A 20,042-nucleotide genomic window follows, 5' to 3' on the forward strand; every position below is an offset into this window, starting at 1 on the left:
CAGCATCTCCTATCACTTCACCTCTCCCTAAAACAAGGAGCATCTCCTATCACTTCACCTCTTCCTGAATCAAGGGTCATCTCCTATCACTTCACCTCTCCCTAAAACAAGGGGCATCTCATATCACTTCACCTCTCCCTAAAACAAGAGGCATCTCCTATCACGTCACCTCTTCCTGAATCAAGGGTCATCTCCTATCACTTCACCTCTCCCTAAAACAAGGGGCATCTCCTATCACATAACCTCTCCCTAAAACAAGGAGCATCTCCTATCACTTCACCTCTCTCTAAAACAAGGGGCATCTCCTATCACTTCACCTCTCCCTAAAACAAGGGGCATCTCCTATCACTTCACCTCTTCCTGAATCAAGGGGCATCTCCTATCACTTAACCTCTCGCTAAAACAAGGAGCATCGCCTATCACTTCACTTCTCCCTAAAACAAGGGACATCTCCTATCACTTTACCTCTCCCTAAAACAAGGGGCATCTCCTATCACTGCACCTCTCCCTAAAACAAGAGGCATCCCCTATCACTGCACCTCTCCTTAAATCAAGGGGCATCTCCTATCACATCACCTTTCCCTAAAACAAGGAGCATCTCCTATCACTTCACCTCTCTCTAAAACAAGGAACACTTCCTATCACGTCACCTCTACCTAAACAAGGGGCATCTCCTATCATTTCACCACTCGCTAAAACAAGGAACATCTCCTATCACTTCACCTCTTCCTGAATCAAGGGTCATCTCCTTTTACTTCACCTATCCCTAAAACAAGGGTCATCTCCTATCACTTCACCTCTCCCTAAAACAAGGGGCATCTCCTATCACTTCAACTCTCCCTAAAACAAGGGTCATCTCCTATCACTTCACCTCCCCCCAAAACAAGGGGCATCTCCTATCACTTCACCTCTCTCTAAAACAAGGAACACTTCCTATCACTTCACTTCTCCATAAAACAAGGGGCATCTCATATCATTTAACCTCTCGCTAAAACAAGGAACACTTCCTATCACTTCACCTCTCCCTAAAACAAGGGGCATCTCCTATCTCCTATCATTTAACCTCTCGCTAAAACAAGGGGCATCTCCTATCACTGCACCTCTCCCTAAAACAAGGGGCATCTCCTATCACTTAACCTTTCCCTAAAACAAGAGGCATCGCCTATCACATCACCTTTCGCTAAAACAAGGGTCATCACCCATCACTTGACCTCTGCCTATACAAGGAGTATCACCTATCACTTCACACCTCCCTAAAAGAGGCATCTCTTATCACTTTACCTCTCTCTAAAACAAGGGGCATCGCCTATCTCTCCACCTCTCCCTAAAAGAGGCCTCGCTTATCACTTCACATTTCCCTAAAACAAGGACATCGCGTATCACTTTACCTCTAAGTAAGATTCTCTCCTCTTATTTCATCTTTCTTTTAAAGTAAGGGACCTAGTTCATCTCTATCTCTGAAACAAGAAGCTCTCCCCTCACATCATTCCCTCTCTCCCTCTCAAAAAAGGCCTCGCCTCTACCTCTACATCTCTCTTAAAACCTATCCCTTTTTTTTAATATATCTTCGATTTGACAATAGGGTGTTACCTTTACTTAAATAAAAGCACTTGAAGTTAAACATTTTCATCTATCGTTGTAGTATTGAGCATGGTAAGTGATCCTTCTTTAAAATCACATGACTTTTGGTTGTCATGTATGTTTGTATTGAAAGTTTTCTCGTTTTTCCTATCAGTACATCTATTCCACCAGTGACAGTTCACACTAGCTTGCCTGACAGCAAACAGATCATGTTCATGTATAGTTTTGTCAAATTTCCACCGAGAAACAGCTTCGGCTACCTTTTCCTCAAGTTCCTCCATCTTAGATTCGTCGTCACTCAACCAAAGTTTCTCTATGATTTTGGGTAAGAATATTATCACTACAAAAGCTATAGTTGTTGCTGTTTTGGAAAAACTGTCAAACGTCTTCCGTAGAAATATAATTGTTAATGTTAGAATCATGAATATCCCCGTCACAAGAATCTTTATCAATAGATTAGAAATTCTCTCTCTGACAGGTGAACATTCACTGCAAACGAAATCAAATTCTTTCATCGATATTTTCTGCCTCTTGTCTGCTTTACTCTTATTATCTAGTCTGTTACTAGATTCCCGATGTTTGTGTTGGACATATTGTTCTGCAACATCTTCATCAAGAGCGGCGTCAGATTTCAACTTAAACATTAACTTTAATATCGTCCGATATCCGTTTGTGAATTTCCGCAAATAAAAACATAAATATAGGATGATAGGAAAAACCATGCTATATTTGGAGAGGTCATCAAAAGAGTAGCAATGAATGGTGTACATTGATGAGTGAATCATCACGTTAAACAGGAACACCAGATTATTACCACATACTATGATAATAAAAAATGTAAAATATAGCGCAAGGAAACAGACGCGAAAAAGTTCGAACCGGGAGTTTACCAATGTCAAAGATGAGAAGAATAGCCCAATCAAAGGAAATAGTCCCCAGAGAACGTTTATCACAACATTTAAAGTAAAGAATAAAAGGCATAACAGAAAAACGGGAATAAATGTCACAATATCCCAGCACATATGTGTTTTTCGCAACAGTAATCCTGAAAATGATTCCCTAATAAGCAAACGCCAGAATCGTGGATTGAAAATAATCCTAAATCGTTCGACATGCATGGCTATCATTTGCTGACCATCGGTTAGTTTGTTCCTGTTCTCATGCTGAATGTGATATTTTAACCTTGATTTCTTCACGAATGCCGCCTTAGGTGTGCCGGTGGAAGAAAGCATGAATATATAGGGATCATCTAAAAGTTTAGTGTATGTACTTGTTGGAACCACATGAAGAAGAAAAAGCGTCACAACCATACCAACGATAACAATTACTCCGTATGTATAATATCGCATTATTGGTGACGAAGACTGATACATCCAGTCGTCTAAGTCCTTATACGCTAATTTAGACGATAGATCAGACACCTGAATCCACATATTGGGCACCTGAACTAATATACTGGTAATCCATAAGATCAAAATAGATCTAGTCACTGGGCGTGTCATATGGTACTTCTGGAAAAGTGGGTAACAGTTGACCATAAAAAGCGATAGTTTTAGGAGGAATCGTTTGATACTGTAAGGCCAGTCGTTTTGGTGATAGCAGGTAAGGTTGTCTTCTTTGATATGTAACGCGTCGTAAAATACGTACACCAAATGTGGACCGTAGAGTAGAATGATCACAACAAAGGCATAGGTAACGGATATAAGAAACGGCTCTTCCACCGCTTTACCACATTCTTCCGTACAGTTGCCGGTTCCATTACATGCTTGTCCGTTTTCTTCAATTTGATCTGGACTACCAAAAAATTCTAATAATCCTTTCAAAACTGGTGAGGCAAAAACCTCTCGGTCAGGAATGTCGCGAGAAAAATTACACGTCACGTTTGCTTCAATAAATTCCATTTCTGTTGATTCCTGACTATACACTGTCTTTACAAACTGTTCTTCCTTAGCCAAAACTAATTGTTCTGGATTTCCCATTGTCCAAACGAAGTCTGAAACACTTTTCATTTCATCAAAATGAACTAGAAAATACACCACAATTACATCCCATCTTCTGTCTTTTAGGTCCTGTTTTAATTGGTTTATCCGATCTATATCATCCGGGTTCATTATCATAAAGCAGTCATCTCTCTTGAGTAGCCCTTTTCGTCTAAGGAAGTTGTTCATCTCGACATCTACCTCCGATTGGATTGACAAAGACACCAAGAATATAAACACCAGGACTTGGAGAAGCGATCCCATACTGGAGATAAACTGCAACATGAAAGTTGCCAGTTGAATTACACAATTTTATTTCATCCAACTACTTTCAAAATAAATAACAGCTCGTTTATAATTAAGTATAACGTTTATGAATAAATCGAACATCAAAAGGGTTAAAATGTGGCCCATGATTATAGCTGACTTCAGCAAAATGCATATTTTTCTTAACATTTTTCTTGGTAAAAGGTTCACTTTATCGTTATAAACATACATATATATGTTACTAGGCAACAAATAGAAATAATTGTTATATGTTGCTAGGCAACACACGCCAGTCGTTTTATGCAAGAGTTATTAGGTAACTGGTATATATATTTTACTTTGATGATACGTACCAAATCAATTCTATACCGAATACTAACATGGTACTATATAGCAAAGGAAATGTAATCTATTAGCATTTAATGTTGTTTTATTGATATGATGTGTCACTATGTAAGGTTTGTATTAATGTAAATTTATCTGTAATTAACATTGTCGTATTGATATGATGTGTTACTAGTGAGTTTTGTATCCATGTTGATTTATCTGTAATTAAAATCTCTAAGTATTATTGCCTGAGTTTTGTATTAATGTAAATTTATCTGTAATTACCATTGTCGCATTGATATGATGTGTTTCTAACTTAGTTTTGTTTCCATGTTAATTTATCTGTAATTAAATTTATCTCTAAATATTATTGCCTGAGTTTTGTATGTAACAAAATAGGGTTTAGCGTAACACATCTGGATTTTCATATGGGACTGGTTGAAATAAGTTTAAACAATAGTTCGTTTAATGTTCAATAGTATATCAATAAAACACATATAGGTAGTTCACATGGGTGTGGATAATTACTTGCATATATACACTTAGGTTGGTGTAGTCTGGGCCCCGAGAATCTTATCAGTGGGTGTACAGCTTCGGCCAGTTAATTAATTAGAGACTATTCCCACTTCCTCGATAATTAAACTGATGTAATTCACCGTGCGGACAGTGGCCACCTAGTGGTGGAGTAATTATAAGGGTATATTTCAAGTAACAAATTAGCAGGAAGAATCTCAATCTTGCACCTCGAGTACAGGTGGCTATACTTCAACAATCGTATCATCTAGTAACAAGTGAAGTCCATATAAGGGGATAGCGGGACAGAATCGGTCAAGATGAGATAAAGGGGTTTGGACACCCGACTGCACGGTCAGAGACAGCCTTGGGGGAGCCTACCAGATGGACAGTTATGGTACGAGACACAACGTGAAGCACTAGTATGAGTATATAAACTCTGTATGTTGATAAGATGTTGCTTTTGTACATGTAACATTATTATTGTTCAACATGTAATAAACATGGCTATTACAAACAAGTATGTGTGTTTACGCCTACTGTGTTGCATGTATTAATGTTGATTTATCTGTAATTAACATTGTCGTATTGATATGATGTGTTACTAAGTTTTGTACCCATGTTAATTTATCTGTAATTAAATCTATCTGTAAGTATTATTGCCTGAGCTTGTATTAATGTTGTTTTATCTTTAATTAACATTGTCGTATTAATATGATGTGTTACTAAGAGAGATTTGTATCCATGTTAATTTATCTGTAATCAACATTTTCGTATTGAGATACTGATTAGTGGGTGAATGGTTTTTGTATGGTAGATACCTAGTGTAGGTTGTTTTGTAAGTTAGACCTTAGACAATACTACAGTGTATATTTGAATAATTCTGACGTTTGGGTCCGGAACACTTTTTTGTGACACCTGAAACTACAGTCATTGTGTTTTTTGCAAGGTATCAGCTAGACACAGGTATGTTGATGGCTATTAGCTAAATGATAACACAACAATACGTCTAGCCATTCGAATGGCACACGCTTATACAATGACTGTGTACGCTACCCTGTTATTGGATGCTGTGATGGGAAAGTATTAGACACGTTAAATATCGTATGCATGAGTGCCACTTAACAATGTCCCACATATTATTAAGTTACAATATGGCACATAAAATCAACATTCCGTAATTTACGCCCTAATGGTAAGAGGGAAAGGTGTTGAAGTTATAATAACGAGTGTACAATATAATCAAAACAAATAAACAACACATACACGTCTTAAAAAAGTTCCTGATAAACTTAACAAAAAAGATTATTTATCAACTTAGCTGAAGAAATTATGTAATAGTTTCATTTCCTACAATTTTACAAACTTGAACTTTCATCATCTTTTTACTTTCTGTCAATAACGGGAAACACTCCCTACACCTGACTTGATTTATCATTGTGATCCCCATAATCAACTTCGGTCAACATCTACCCTTTGTATACCTCAATATGTGATCATACAAAGCTCCCCACTTCTCTGGATCATTGTTTGTGTCCGATAAAGTTAAAATCAACTGTCATACAACGGTGTTGTATGGTCAGTGTACGATTTGAATCAAAATAATTGATATTATGTGAACTCACCTTTCAGACAGACTCTGACGGGTAGGACACTGCTGCGTTACGCAATTTGTCTTGGTTTTAACTGGTGTAGACAGCATACACTTAAATACAGATCTTTAGCCCTAAGTATGTTATTAATATCTGCGTTGAGCCACGTGTGGCCGGTTTCAATACACGTTGAATAGCATCGCTTATCTCACCTTGTTTTCAAACATAAAACATTTAAAAACCGCAATGTGTGAACTGAATCCAAAATATGAAATTATATGAAATACTCAAGTGTATTTATAATTTATCTTCACCTTTTATATGGGAATTAAATTAAGATATCGACTTGGACCTAACGTGATTATTAGTTTTTAGTTATAATAACTTAAACATTGAAATTTTATAGAATTCTGATGTTTACTATTATGAATACAAAATCATTGCTCGACAACCAACAGTTATACATTCAAAAATGATCAACTTATCATAGAATCTGTGTGAAGCGTCCATTCGCTACGTGCCTTGATATGGCCGAACTAAACACACCTGGTCAGTTACCAATAAAAGTAAATTTTGACTGGTAAAGTTGCTGACAAATGTATACTGGGAAACATTGTGCCAGCTCACCAATCCTTATATGAAGCCTTTACATTCCATCGCTCAACAGCTGTGAAATTTTCAGTACGTTTTGACCACGGTCACCGTGATTTTGTCTTTCACTTACTGAGGTTAAACACGATGTTTTATACTAATGTTTCTGAATTAAGGGATGCTGTTATGGTTTATTGTTGTGTACATGGACATTTAAGATAAATGGTTTGCTTACTTATCTGTCCAGACCACCAACTGATTCGTTTCAATGTGACAGTCACTTCATTGGTGAAAGTCACTTCATTGGTGAAAGCCACTTCATTGGTGAAAGTCACTTCATTGGTGAAAGCCACTTCGTTGGTGAAAGTCACTTCATCGGTGAAAGTCACTTCATTGGTGAAAGTCACATCATTAGTGAAAGTCACTTCATTGTTGAAAGTCATTTCATTGGTGAAAGTCACTTCATTGGTGAAAGTCACTTCATTGGTGAAAGCCACTTCGTTGGTGAAAATCACTTCATCGGTGAAAGTCACTTCATTGTTGAATGTCACTTCATTAGTGAAAGTCACTTCATTGTTGAAAGTCATTTCATTGGTGAAAGTCACTTCATTGGTGAAAGTCACTTCATTGTTGAAAGTCACTTCATCGGTGAAAGTCACTTCATTGTTGAATGTCACTTCATTAGTGAAAGTCACTTCATTGTTGAAAGTCATTTCATTGGTGAAAGTCACTTCATTGGTGAAAGTCACTTCATTGTTGAAAGTCACTTCATCGGTGAAAGTCACTTCATTGTTGAATGTCACTTCATTAGTGAAAGTCACATCATTGTTGAAAATCACTTCATCGGTGAAAGCCACTTCATTGTTGAAAGTCACTTCATCGATGAAAGTCGCTTCATCGATGAAAGTCACTTCATTGTTGAATGTCACTTCATTAGTGAAAGTCACTTCATTGTTGAAAGTCATTTCATTGGTGAAAGTCACTTCATTGGTGAAAGTCACTTCATTGTTGAAAGTCACTTCATCGGTGAAAGTCACTTCATTGTTGAATGTCACTTCATTAGTGAAAGTCACTTCATTGTTGAAAGTCACTTCATTGGTGAAATTCACTTCATTGTTGAAAGTCACTTCATTGGTGAAAGTTACTGCATTGGTGAAAGTCACTTTCGTTCCAATTTTCAAAGATTTGTTCCATATTTCAAATTTTTCAGAGTAAGATGTCAAAAACTGACCCCAGGTGTTTAAAGGCTAGGTAGAGATAACCAGTGGTTGATGTTAATTTTTCGAATATAAATGAAAAAATAATAATGATAATAAATACGAAACACATTATCATTTCACAGCGATGACTTTGTTAAGACAAGTTAGATTTATAAGTTTTCAGGGTCAGATTTGTTTTTCGAGTCCTGACTTTGCCAGTGGCAACAATTTCAACTTATCACTAGCCACTTGTTAACTCGAACAAAAATTTCAGCAACTTGGTACAACTTTTAATACAGGTTTCCCTTGAACTTTTCCCAAGAGTATCCGTGTAAATCTTTCATGTACACTTTTCTGTGCACATATCGGTATTTTCATGTTATTTCTGCTATTAACTACGGCTGTCGCCGAATTTTCCATTTGAGTTGACAAAATAGATACATAAATACAGTTTCTTGCTTTCCAGATCCCTTCTATAAACCTTTAAAACAAAAGTGGCCTTTATCAGGCTGTAACTATTAATGACGTCAATGCCATATATAGCCAGCGAGGGGAAAGGTCAAAAGTAATTACCTCGTAAAAGCAAAACCATTTTCTTTAATCAAAACTACTGAAAGGAATGTTAAAATCGGGAGGTCATGTGGTGCAGTGGTAAATCTCTCACCTTTCACCTAGACGTTCAGGGTTCGATTCCGGAAACGGACGTAAAAAGGTATAATGGGTACTCCGGTTTCCTCCCATAGTAAGACCATTTAAAGCGCTTCCATCCGGACAAACACGAGTGATTGATATAAGCTGGAAAATTTTGTTTCCCAATTGTCGTAAAATAAATACTGTTGAATTTAATACTAGATATTATTTTAATGTTAATTGTATAAGGAACATAAAATTGCATGAAAGTATAAAGTCACATGATGGATAACAGTGTCCTGCACGAACGGTTTGTTTTAGGCAGTATCAAAGATTAGAAAACGCTATAACAAGATGTATAGAATGTTAATGAACCGTCTAAACGACTACACGGTGTAATAATTTGATATCTGCTGAAGGTAGGCCCAGTGAAAGCGCATCCGGTTGTGTTTTTACTCTGGAGTTTACCACATGTCCATGGGTGACTCACACGTAGTTATATAATATTTTTATGTCATAGAAATAAATTTAGAAGTATCGGTCGTGTCCTCGAACTCCAACCCATGAGAAACACGATGGACATAACTAGTGAATGTTCAGTTGCCCTAGGACAAGAAATCATCAATATATCTTTGAGTGAAGTAAAATAAGTGCAGCAGTAAAACAAAACCAAGTCAGCCAAGAGAGGGGCAGTCAGCCTGTATATCAATTCAAAACATGCCCAAGTAAACTGAAATAGAATAAAATGACTATTTTTGTGAGGGAATACATTCCTTTATTGAATAATCTTTATTCTATGCTTGTGCTCATAAAGTGGCAGATAATATTGTGCATCATAAAAACGTTTCCAAGAATAATCTGATATCAGAACATTATCTCTATTTTTCCTGTCAATAAAATTAACATATTAGTGTAAGACAGGCTGGATAACTCGTAATTCAGGATAATCTCAATGTCAATCTGTCTTGAATAAAGAAAATATTCAGTCTTATCTGGATTAGAAATGACATCCGATGATTAAGACTTTCTTGGGACTAATCCTATGATAACTGTTAAAGGCACAACAAATTCACAAAACCAGTTATCCTCCGTACAACGTGATAACAATAAACCAATGTGAGGCTGATGCTTTACTTTCTATAAAAGTTATTTTCAAGATTTATTTTAGACCAAACTCCATCTTGGTATACCGCTAGTGTTGCGTGTGTGACGGGCCTTGTGTTTTTAGATGGCCATTCATCTGATTTTTGAAAACACCACTCATACAAACAAATTCATCCTTCTTCCAAACCCAGGTATCAAGTGAATAGCCAGTGAGGTTATTACAATAGTTAATGATATACCTCCTTAATTTGTACCAATTTCGATAGCAAGGAAACTAACCAGATATTATTTCAGACAGGAGAAGACTGTAGACATCTAAAGGGTGTGAATCTGCAGGTATTATGGACGAAATATTTCGGCATGAGGCCGCACGCATATGGGACTATTCTGTAGAAGTTTAAAGAGCAAGGACCTCTAGGTGTTGTGGCAGTGGACTTATTTGTATATGTTTTTCGTGCGCTGCTTAGCGACGTTTTGTTTGTCGATGTTAGTGACCATTTCTTGTTTTATACAGATCTAATTTGATGTCACAAAGTTGATTGACCACCTTTTGAATGAAACAAATTTGAAACTCATTTAAATTTGTTAGGGTTGAGTATTTTTTAGCTAGGGTCTGTCACATTTACCAAATATGTGAGTTTTTTTATATACACTCGTTAGTGCCTTACTTGCATACATTAGTATCCAGGGGGCTTGTAAGGTAGGGATTATCTCAATCACCAGGTCTCTGTACGGTTTTTTTTTTTTATCTATAAATTCTCTATTGCTAAACATGTATACAGTAGTATCCAGAGGTTTGTAAGGTAAGACTATCGAAATAACCAATAATTGTTATATATAGACATTATTTTGCCCCCTTTTTATATCCATATGATATTTTGTCACATGTGTAAAAGTTACTATTGTTTGTAACACAGCCATTGACGTATGTATGTTACATGCTTAGATGCCTCTTAGGGATCTATTTCTTCAAACAAAAGTCAACTCAATCAAGTGACATTTCAAATCCGTTCAGTTTTTTTATAAACAATTATATTCATATCATATCGTTTTGGGTGTTTACAGGGAAATGTATACCGGCTGATGATAGATTCTTGACTTTTGAAACGAAAGATAATTGTTAAAAGGCTATATCTAAAGTTTCTAGATCAAACTAACAATGATTATATGATGTTATGCTGGAAGAGATCCACACGCAGGATACAATGAACTACTGAAACTATAACTAGAACCACAGAACGGAACAAATTGTCGTATATCGTATTACAGGTAGTATAAAGTTATAAAATATTTATTTGGCTAAATTCGAAAATCTCACATAAAATCTTGGTGGACTTACCTGTTGATATACGCGTGGTGTACGGATATATTGATCACATTTCTCATCAGAACACAATCTCTATCCGGATTCTCATTTTTTTTCGTCTGTCCTTGTAGACAGTCAGGGTTCCTGTTTACATATCAATTTACCCAAATTTAGTTTTCCATTCATTGCTTTGCATTCAAGTCACGCAGTATATTTTTTAAGCAGCGAAATGACGCATTGAAAGATAATCATCGTCTTTTGTCAAATCCAGCTATGGTGATCAAGAAAACATGTTTAGTCAACCTAAGTGACAAGAGTGTCTTAGAAATGGTCGCTATCTTCGGGAAATTTCATTTTGTCGGCTATTTCAAAAAGTTTTAATTACATCCAGTAGTGCCAAATCATGAAGTAAACTGCATCATACACCTGCTTCGACCTTCTTGAACTGGTCATTTTAAAGCTTAGGAGAAGACTGAGGAAAATCCAAAGCGATCAAAAGAAAAGTTGAAATCAGATTGAAAGGTGCATTAATCCCATAAAAGATATTTCGTAGTTTTCATATTATATACATATATATATATATTAGAACAAAGATATGTGAATGTGTATATTCTGAACTTTGCCACTATTGAAATTCATTGAAATGACAAGCAGGTTATTGAATAGATGTTAATACAGGAATATCACATGATAATATGATATTAATAAGAGGCCTCTAGATTTACCTGTAAGGTAAGGAAATGAAACAGAGTTGAGATCATTTTTCACAAGATCAATTGTATAAGCATTGAATCTTGCTTTCGATAATTCCATGTGGTAATGAATCGAGCTGCTCTTGTGACAAATTTAATGCTGAATTTACTTGTACAGATGTAAGGAGCATGCACATATATGATAATGATGGAATGTCATGTGTCAGTCTCTCCCCCTCCTTTTTACAGTTTTTCAACGGTATCCATACACTTATTTTCATGATTAGACCAGTCAACATGACTTGAAAAATAGACCAAAGTGTTTAAGACAACGAGTAATTTTATAACCAAATTGTTGGAATACAAATCTGGATGCAAATTATCAATGTCAATCCGTCTTGAATAAAGAAAATATTCAGTCTTATCTGGATTAGAAATGACATCCGATGATTAAGACTTTCTTGTGACGAATCCTATGATAACAGTTCAAGGCACAACAAAGTCTCAAAACCAGTTATCCTTTTTTCATATTTAGATGCCTATTTATCTTATTTCAAAACAATGCTCATACAAACAGCCTTTAAATATATCCTTCTTGCAAATACAGATATCAAGTGAATAGCATTGAGGCTATTGAAATAGTTTAAAGTGATATGTCTCCTGAATTTGTAACCATTTTGATAATAAGGAAAGTAACCAGATATAATTTCAGACAGGAGGAGGGTAAGGACCTACAGGTGTATCATGGACGAAATAATTCGGCATGAGGCCGCAGGAATTTTAAAGAGTAAGGACATCCTGGTATTATGGCAGTGGACTCATTTGTATATGTTTTTCGTGCGCTAATTAGCGACGTTGTGTTTGTCGATGCTAGTGACCGTTATCTTTATAGTTTTAATTTGATGTCACAAATTGTTTGACCACCTTTTGATTTAAACAAATTTGCAACTCATTTAAAACAATTCGGCTTGAATTTGTTTTAGGTCGGGACTATCCGGATCACCAGGTCTGTGGACTGTTTTATAATCATTCTCTACGGCCAATGTTCCGAAAGGGTTTGTCGTCCCGGTCACCTGCTTTAGGCACTTTCATTTTAAATCTGTGATCTATTGTCATAAACACTGTAGACTGCTATTACGATGTCGTTTGTTTAACAATATGATCTGTGAGCATCTAGCTTTTCATCATAATCTATTGACGTCATATTTTGTTTACCTATAACATATTTCGTAGAACCACAAGTTCCTTAGAACTGACGTTGATTGTTACATATATTAAACGTTTAAAAATTCTGGGGACATTTAATGAAGAAAGCGACACGAACTAGGCTAAATTATCAACTTACGGTATATATTTGGAAGGGTCTCCATCAGAAACGCCAGCCTGTTGGAATAGAGTTGTACAATTTTGATGAATTACTTGGGTTTCATTTTATATAATCACAATGATTGTTACATATAAACATATCAAAGAAGGCTTATTCTTTTCTTTCTTTTAAGATCCCTGTGAGGTTTTGTACTCGTGTAAATATACAGGTAACACAGCCAATTACGTACGTTATTTGCCTGAGTGTCTCCTAGGGTTCAATGTCTTCTAACAAAAGTCAACACGATCAAGTTACGTTTCAATCCTGTTCGTCGTTTGATGCCCAATTATATTCACAGCGTATCGTTCTAGCAGTTTGTAGGGAAATGCACAAATTGGCTGTTGATAGATTCATTGCTTCTAAAAGCATGTATCTAGAGTTTCTAGGTCAAACTAAGAACAATTATATAATGGTGTATAGGAGGATATTTATACTCATAACCCGCTGAACTACTCGACCTACATGTATATATAGTAGTATAGAACAGAACAAATGGACATATACCGTATTACAAAGTTACAAAATATTTACTGGACTAAAATCGAAAATCTCACATAAAATCTTTGTGGACTTTCCTGTTGATATACGTGTGAGGTACGTATATATTGGACACATTTCTCATCAGAACACAGTCTCTATCCTGATTCTTATTTTTTTTCTGTCCCTGTAGACATTCAGGGTTCCTGATTACATACCAATTCGCGGAATTTTAATGACATTGTATCTATTTAAAGCAGGGAGATGACACATTGAACAATAATCAGAGCCACCAATGGTTATAAAGAAAACGTATCTAGTCAATCTAGAAGTGGTTAGTATCTTCGGAAGATTTCGTTTTGGCGGCTATTAAAAAATTTGGAATTACATTACTGCATCATACAGCTGCTTCGTCCTCCTCGAACTAGTCTAAATCGCTATGAGCATAGACACGTAAACCTTGGAGAAGACTGAGGAAAATCCGAGGTGATCGAAAGAAATGACAAAATCTAGATTGGGATGTGCATCGTAAAATATACTTGTTGTATTTCGTAATTTTCATATATCTGTAGAGCCTTATATTATTCAGTAAGGTATGGACTTGAAACAATGTTGAGATCATTTTCCTATGATCGATTATTTAATCAATTTTTTATCAATGAATCATATGTGTTGCTCTTGAGGCAAATGTTTAAGTAATTATCTCAAGAGCAGCTCAATTTATCGTGAAATCGACAAAAGCAAGATTCAATGCGTATATTTCATTTAAGAGGGCTTGTTTTCATTGCATTAAAACATCCAAGTTGGTTGTTTCTAGAAATTGTGCAAGTGTAATGGATTGTGGTAAAAAATAGTTCGACATTTTAGAGGATTATCAAACAATATCATTCAGGCAAAATACGATTATACGACGCATTAAAAATATAAACACAATTAGATTGTACTAATTTATCTTGTCAGAAAATTTTTGAAATTACGAAAATTCTCCGACATCTCTCGGAGGAATAAGTGATATACTGTGTTCTACGTTCGTGTCCCGCTTAGCTTCGAACTGTGCGACAGTCATTTTTAGATTGCTACAGAGTGTGGTTTGCGGCCTTTCTAAGTATTCTAATTATCTATTGCATCAATAACTTTGTCAAGAAGCAGTCTTGGTGGATATTTTCGTTTTCAGACAGTACAAGGTTACAGATATTTGTAACAGACAACATTCTCAGGATCTCAAGCAGATTTCAAAATATGGAAAACAATTTTGTTCTGCTAACAATTACTATAATGTCCTATTTTGTCTGGAGTAAATTCGTTTACTTTTATTTAAAGATTAGAATGACACATATGTAAGAGTTCTCTCCCCTTACAGAATCTGTAAGGGATGTATTCATACGTCCAGATCAATGTTAATCTGGTCAAATTCATTGACAAATGAAATAGGCTAAATTTGGTAGTTTCACTGATCCCAACTTGAGTAAAAATTGTAATATTCGCAAATATTGCTGAAAATGAACTTTTCATGTCATATATATTTAGATAATGACGTCACGTTTATATAATATATCATATGAAATGAATATATTCAATGACAAAAATGGCAACCATGCGATAAATTTAATCCACTCACAATAAACATTATATCTTTCAAAAAGAAAAAAAAATAATAATAATTTCATTTAGAATATTTTATTGATTTGCTTTTACAGACAAAAGGAATTAGACAACAGACATAGCACATGAAAGATATTTTTTGATAAGTATACACAAGAGGTACATGGTGAATGAATAAGATGAAAGGTATTAGAATAATATAGAATTATTTGAAACGTGCTACAAGTCATAAAACAAAAATGACCGAATTGGGTCGTTATGATAATAAATGATCACGTAAAAATTTGGTACAAAAGTCACTTTGAATAAAATACAGCATAGACAACTTGTCCACGTACTCACACTCCTCTGTTGAATCAGTACAGATAACATATAGACAAAACTTTGGCACAACAATGTATGACGTTAACGCCCGGTATCGTTAACAGATATCTAAATCCTGAGAACTTTTAGAATACGATCACTCAGATCAGAAAGATAGGTAAATTGGATATGATTTCGGTTAGTGAAAAGAGGACAATGGAGCAAAACGTGAGACCATTCTTCATCCGGCTGGCCACAGATACAGAGAGGGTTATATATTAAGAGGGAGTTAAATTAAACACGCCAACATAATTGCTTAACTGACATAAAGACATATTCAGTTTCCTGTCTCCATTAAAAAGAGAAGTGTTTTGACGTTGAACATCTTCAACAGGTTGAAGTAAAACATCATTTGCTGCTTGAACTAATGAATGACATTGTGGGAAACAGACAATATGGTTTTTTACTTTCAGGCACAATTTTTGGGAATATTGCTAGCGGTACATCAGAGAGTCTATCATGACGAAGATATTGAACAGTATTATTGATGATATAATATTGAATGATAAACATGAGCGGGAGAGCCACTGTCAAAACACTTCAAAATGAAATATTTTGGTGATGGAGATGACGTTTTACAAGTGGGACTGTCCGTTCAATTTGCCACTCTATACCTGCATATTCTAATATTGGATGTATCAATGTAATAGATATCAACTCAAACGTATATCTGTCAGTTTTATATTTCGTTATTCTATGTATATTTCTGACTTAATTTCATAAACTTATTTCTATGATTAAACTCACGAATATGGCATGAAAAATTGGCCAAGGTGATTATGACAACAATTAATTTTGTAACTAAATTGTTGCAATACAAATATGGATGCAAAATCTCAGTGTCGTTCCGTCATGAATAAAGAAAGGACTCTTATCCGAATTAAAAACGATGTCTCATTTTGTTTTCTCATGCTATCGTTTAGGTTATCAGCGGCTTCTTCTATATTTACCTCAATTATATATCTTGAATACTTGCAAGGGCGGGTAGTGAAACTCACAAAAATAGATATACGCACAAACACTGACAGAAAATATCAAAATTTCGACAAAGCAGGTAGCTTTCCCATATCATAGATATGGTTGGTAGACATGAAAACCACTTGTGTGTCTACCTATGAATGTTGCATTCTGGTATCCTTGCTTTACTAAATATAAACTTAAAACCAAGGGTAGAAGGAGTGAAGAGAAATCAAAAATACCTTTATTAACGTCTGATTGAAAAACTATTCAGATTTTGTTGCACACTCCAACCTCCGAATCTATTAGGCTGGTAAAGAATCATAACAAGTCGAGCGTCTCATGTCAGTAAAAATATTCCTGTCCAAAACCAGGAACCATAAGAATCGTTATAGCCTAAACGTTGGTTGAATCTCTGTACAACTTTGTTAAATAAACAGCTACATGTACAGTTATGATTCAGATATAACAAACAGCAGCTACGTGTACAATTCTGTGTCAGTTATAACAAACAGCCACCTGTACAGTTTTGTGTCAGTTATAACAAACAGCCACCTGTACAGTTTTGTAACAGTTATAACAAACAGCTACCTGTACAATTCTGTGTCAGTTATAACAAACAGCCACCTGTACAGCTTTGTGTCAGTTATAACAAACAGCCACCTGTACAGTTTTCTGTCAGTTATAAGAAACAGCCACCTGTACAGCTTTGTGTCAGTTATAACAAACAGCCACCTGTACAGTTTTCTGTCAGTTATAACAAACAGCCACCTGTACAGTTTTGTGTCAGTTATAACAAACAGCTACCTGTACAGCTTTGTAACAGTTATAACAAACAGCTACCTGTACAGTTTTGTGTCAGTTATAACAAACAGCTACCTGTACAGTTTTGTGTCAGTTATAATAAACAGCTACCTGTACAGTTTTGTGTCAGTTATAATAAACAGCTACCTGTACAGTTTTGTGTCAGTTATAACAAACAGCTATCTGTACAGTTATGTCAGTTATAACAAACAGCTACCTGTACAGATCTGTGTCAGTTATAATAAACAGCCACCTGTACAGTTATGTCAGTTATAACAAACAGCTACCTGTACAGTTTTGTGTCAGTTATAACAAACAGCTACCTGTACAGTTTTGTGTCAGTTATAATAAACAGCTACCTGTACAGTTTTGTAAGTTATAACAAACAGCTACCTGTACAGTTATATGTCAGTTAAAACAAACAGCTACCTGTACAGTTTTATGTCAGTTATAACAAACAGCTACCTGTACAGTTATGTCAGTTATAACAAACAGCTACCTGTACAGTTATGTCAGTTATAACAAACAGCTACCTGTACAGATCTGTGTCAGTTATAATAAACAGCTACCTGTTCATTTGCCATTTAAAATATGTAACTGATCTAACTTAACGTTTGTGTCCCTGATATTGAGCCAAAGAGTTAAAGATTTTTAGCAGGAAATTAAACTAAAATCACCATTCTATTGTCTTGTGTATGATTATATACTTTCATAATTTTTTTAGTTATTAATCATTGCCGTCGTGCACAAGAGATTGTGCATTTGTATGTATAATTGTATAAATGTATACTTGGTTGAATTATCAAATTGATTATTGGTTAAACTGAGCTAGTTTTGTTGTCACAATCATTCCCCTTCATATTTTCCAGCTTGCTTGTAATAACATGAGAAGGGAAGTAACTCTCATTCCCTTACTGACATCAAACAGAGAAGCGAGCCATCAATATACCATAGTTGCTTTTATAAGGTAAAAAAAAAAGAAAAAGAAACAAGCCCCAGTATTAATATCCTGAGTTCTGTATGTATCGCATTAGACTGGCACCGTTGTAATGTCACGTTTATCATAAACGTTTTTCTTTAGTCTTGACTTCGGAGGCAATCGTATGTCATCACAATATGTATGAGACATGAGGATGTACACGACTGGCTCGATACACCGTAAGTTAAAAATTACAATTATCGCGAAGTTTAGTATAAAGTTAGCATGAAATACATGAATAGATATTAAAGTAAGCTGGCAAAATAGAGACAATAAGAGAAATTAAAAAAAGTATTAATAGAAATATGTATCAGAATTCGAAACAGTTTTCCAAGGAAGAAAAAAAGGACAAGTTTAATGAATCTTGATTACAAGTGATATGATAAATATAGGGTCATGATAGGTCATATTATATGTGTGTCATGAACTGAATATCCACGTGGTATTGTAAAAAATCAGCGAACCCGAAATTAAGTAAAGGTCACCTTCAATATAGAAATATAAACTACACCTTGCAAAACATAGCAACATGAAAAACATGTACTATCTTCCAATACATTATGTATATAGAATCATATCACAGGACGATCGAAAAATGTAGTTCTGAATTAAAAATATAACATGTCAGTAGAATGACACTACAGCGTCAACTTACGTCACTAAAATATATCAATGATTCAAAACGTAGCGTAAAATAGAATGACACTACAGCGTCAACTTACGTCACAAAAACATATCAATGAGTCAAAACGTAGCGTCAACTTACGTCACTAAAACATATCAATGATTCAAAACGTAGCGTCAACTTACGTCACAAAAACATACTAATGAGTCAAAACGTAGCGTCAACTTGAGTCACTAAAATATATCAATGAGTCAAAACGTAGCGTAAAATAGATTTACACTACAGCTTCAACTTACATCACAAAAACATATCAATGAGTCAAAACGTAGCGTAAAATAGAATGACACTACAGCTTCAACTTACGTCACAAAAACATATCAATGAGTCAAAACGTAGCGTAAAATAGAATGACACTACAGCGTCAACTTACGTCACAAAAACATATCAATGAGTCAAAACGTAGTCAACTTACGTCACTAAAACATATCAATAGTCAAAAATTAAACTACAGCGTCAACTTACTTCACTAAAATATATCAACGAGTCAAAACGTAAAATAGAAACTGAATTATACAAACTCGTTCACAATATAAAACGGAATCAAAATGAAAAAAAGTCAAACTACAAATATACGGTGACCAGGAAATAGTACGATATATATATAATGCAGTGTCATCATGTTCTATTTAAATAGAAATGTACTATTCTGTTCACACTTAGTATCACTTCAACAGATAAAACCAGATTATTATTATAGAGTCAACAGATTGAGATATTGATATGACGAAGAAAACTGTTGTGTTGGTGGTTCTATACACATTGTATATCATATACATTGTACTTTGTTGTCACACCTCTAGTGAGGAATGATGTTAACCTTTCTCTCTTTTTATTTATTGTGCGATGACTTGGTTGTCTGTCTATCCGTCCGTTCCCTGTTTATTGTACGATGTCTTGGTTTTCTGTCTTTTTCGTCCATCCCTAGTTTATTGTACGATGTATTGGTCAGTCTATTTCGTCCATCCCTAATTTATTGAAAGATGTAATTTACATACTTCTGTTGTCTTTCCATTATCAATAAAGTTCTT

The 20,042-nt window shown here is 35.1% G+C and overlaps 1 protein-coding gene across 1 annotated transcript; it reads right to left on the reverse strand.

Annotated features, from left to right (window-relative positions):
• Positions 1–1,616: 1,616 nt before the first annotated feature.
• On the reverse strand, positions 1,617–3,824 carry LOC132551142 (uncharacterized). The gene has a single exon (XM_060215253.1). It carries the CDS (start codon positions 3,822–3,824, stop codon positions 1,617–1,619), a length of 2,208 nt encoding a protein of 735 aa, XP_060071236.1.
• Between the last annotated feature and the right edge of the window lie 16,218 nt (positions 3,825–20,042).

The sequence above is a fragment of the Ylistrum balloti genome, unplaced genomic scaffold (genome assembly GCF_031769215.1).
Source record: "Ylistrum balloti isolate Yb309-2 unplaced genomic scaffold, AGI_CSIRO_Ybal_v1 Utg370180, whole genome shotgun sequence".
NCBI lineage: Eukaryota > Metazoa > Mollusca > Bivalvia > Pectinida > Pectinidae > Ylistrum > Ylistrum balloti.

Coding starts and splice junctions, on each gene's coding strand:
- LOC132551142 (XM_060215253.1), bottom strand. CDS start 3,824: ATGGGATCGCTTCTCCAAGTCCTGGTGTTTATATTCTTGGTGTCTTTG.